Below are 2,462 nucleotides of genomic sequence, written 5' to 3'. Positions count from 1 at the left end.
GGCAAGTCTGGGCCGGACACTCCGGCACGAACGCTACGCAAGTCCCTTTTCCTTTGGTACCCGCAGGGCAGGGTGGCGTGAGACGCCCGAGCAGGGGCTGTGCCCTAGAGCTCATCGGCCGGACTGTGGGTCAGCAGAGCCTCCTCCTGGACCCCGCTCTCCTCCAGGGCCTCCCCTGCGGGCGGGAGGCTGGCAGGTTCCGCGTTCTCATCCTTCCGGCCTTTCTTCTTCTTCTTCCCACTCTTCTTGCTCTGCTTTGTCCCCACGCTTGCCAAGTCACCCTTCTTGCCGGTCCACTTCTCTGCCAGGCAGCCTGGGAAGGAGAGGGACAGAGGGGGTCCCGAGTGAGAAATGGGCCTCCCCGTCCTGCAGCATTTCTCCTTCCCCTCCCTAGCATGGCCACACCGCGCCCCGCGGGCAGCAGCCAGGACTTACTTGTGTCCTTCCCTTTAAGCACGTGGTTGGCACAGAGAAACTGGGAGAGATCCTCTGTCTGGTGGTGCCTGTACCAGTCCTCAATCACATCTTCATACTCTTCTACCAGCACATCACACTGGCAGAGAGAGGAGAGCCTAGTTCCAGCTATGCTGCCGGGGCAGGGCCAGGACCAAGGCAGCAGGTCCTGCCCACACCCCCATTCCCAGCAGCACCCCTCCAGCCTCCCTCTTCCCCTCTGCTCCAGCCCACAAGGCCTCCAGATCCACCAAGACTGGGTACCTGCTTTTTGAGGTCAGCCACCTCGGCGGAGGTCTCATTCCACAGCTCGTAGGGGATGTCCATCACCACCTTGACACCCTTGTGCACCAAGTTGTGGAGGGTCTCGAAGGTCTCTGACATGCCCTGGGGGAGCAGTGTTGCCCGGTGAAGTGGTGCTCCTCCCACCCTCCCCTCCCAGCACCAGAGACACAGGTATGTACAAGCCCGCCAGCATCAGAGTCCCCAGGGTGTCAGCACTACCAGCAGGGAGCTCAAGTGGCAGCAAGTCCCTCTCTGCAAACCCACTCCCAAAACAACAGGAAGACACAGGCCAGGCAAGACAGCCCCTGACTGCCCCCAAGGACAGCAACCCACACCTGACCTGGGGGGCAGTGCAGCCTTGCATACTGGGTGATGGCAGAGGACCCAGGGGTGGGAAGAATGAACGATCCCTGTTTTGTTGCGCTGGCAGTGCAGGGCAAGTGAGGGCTGCTTGGGAGCCAGGGACTGGAGGAAAGCCCTCACCTTGGCAAACCTGTTGCTGCCGCTCCTCTCCTTGTGCAGGTTGTAATCCAACAGCCGCTTGCAGATGTTCTCCGTCACCTCGATCAACCGGATGTCCCTGCCCAGGAGAGAGGGAGGGCTTGGCACACAGCACAGCCAGCAGCTCCCCAACACCCAGCTCTGCAGCCTGCAGGCAGTGCCAGCAGACAGGAGACCACCCGCCCTGCTCTCACTTACGACTGTGTGTACTTGACAGCGGAGCCCTTCCCATCCAGGAAGCCATACTTGGTGTCAATCACCTCCTTGGTCCTGCCAGTCTCCTCAAAAGCAGATTTCAGCTCCACGGCCACATACTTGCACACTGTGGGAAGGAAAGCACGAGCGGATTAGGAAGTTTTGCTGCTCCAGAGGGCAGTGACACAGCACCTCGGGACAGGAGAGAAGCAGAACCCAGTGCCAGGGAGCTGGGAGCACTAGAGCCACCATGAACAGAAAACAGATGCCTCAGCCATCCAAAGAAATAACCAGTAATGGCTCAGCTGATTCTACTGGAGATCCCTTGGAGCAGGAATACCCAAATTAACACTTTATCTGCACCCAGGCAGGTAGCTGCTACAGCACTGCTGGGAAGGCAGACGCTACAAGTTCCACCTGCAGGTTTCCTCACAGCTCTACTTTGCAGCCACCAAAGCCTCTGCCTCCATGCCACGAGCCATTCCCTTTCTCCTGGATGAGGACAGGGTCTATTTGCAACACAAGCTCCAAAGTGGGTCCCAGCTCCTCCTCATGACACCAGCACCTCCCAACTGGTAACAGTCCCTTCAGCACCCTGGGGACACAGGGGCTGCACTGCAGACAAGCAGGGGCTCAGCAGGCTGGGGGGCTACAGATTGTGTCACTGCCCTGGGGGCTGTCAGCTCACGGGGCACTGCCTGCAGCAGAGACCACAGCACTAACAGCTTTATAAACACAGCACGTTTTCTTTTATAAAACTGAAAAAAAATAATAAAACAAAAGGTTTATTTGTTCTGTAACAAAGAGATGGATAGAACTGTAGAAACAGAGAGCAGGAGAACAGAAATATCTCAGGGGTTTACAAGTGGAAATGTGGAGGGGAAGCCAGGCATGGTGTGGCCCTTCCGTGCCTGAAGGCACGGGAGGCTGGAGAAAGCTTTGTCCTGTGCTGCAGGTTCTTGTTTGCCAGGAGGAGTCACCTCTTCTTCAAGCCCTGCCTTGGGACAAGGGTCAAGGCCCAGCAGGAA

General features: G+C 57.8%; 1 protein-coding gene across 1 annotated transcript; it reads right to left on the bottom strand.

Moving 5' to 3' along the window:
* Position 1: 1 nt before the first annotated feature.
* Positions 2 to 1,571, bottom strand: CNPY3 (canopy FGF signaling regulator 3; the record flags this gene model as incomplete). Its single annotated transcript, XM_010004996.1, has 5 exons — positions 2 to 313; positions 436 to 553; positions 718 to 840; positions 1,222 to 1,318; positions 1,438 to 1,571. Coding segments are annotated over 5 exons (681 nt in total), but the record flags the coding sequence as incomplete, so codon positions are not given.
* Between the last annotated feature and the right edge of the window lie 891 nt (positions 1,572 to 2,462).

This window comes from Chaetura pelagica, unplaced genomic scaffold (assembly GCF_000747805.2).
Source record: "Chaetura pelagica isolate M959 unplaced genomic scaffold, ChaPel_1.0 scaffold8, whole genome shotgun sequence".
Taxonomy (NCBI): Eukaryota; Metazoa; Chordata; class Aves; order Apodiformes; family Apodidae; genus Chaetura; species Chaetura pelagica.
This window is presented reverse-complemented; position numbering and strand designations above follow the sequence as displayed.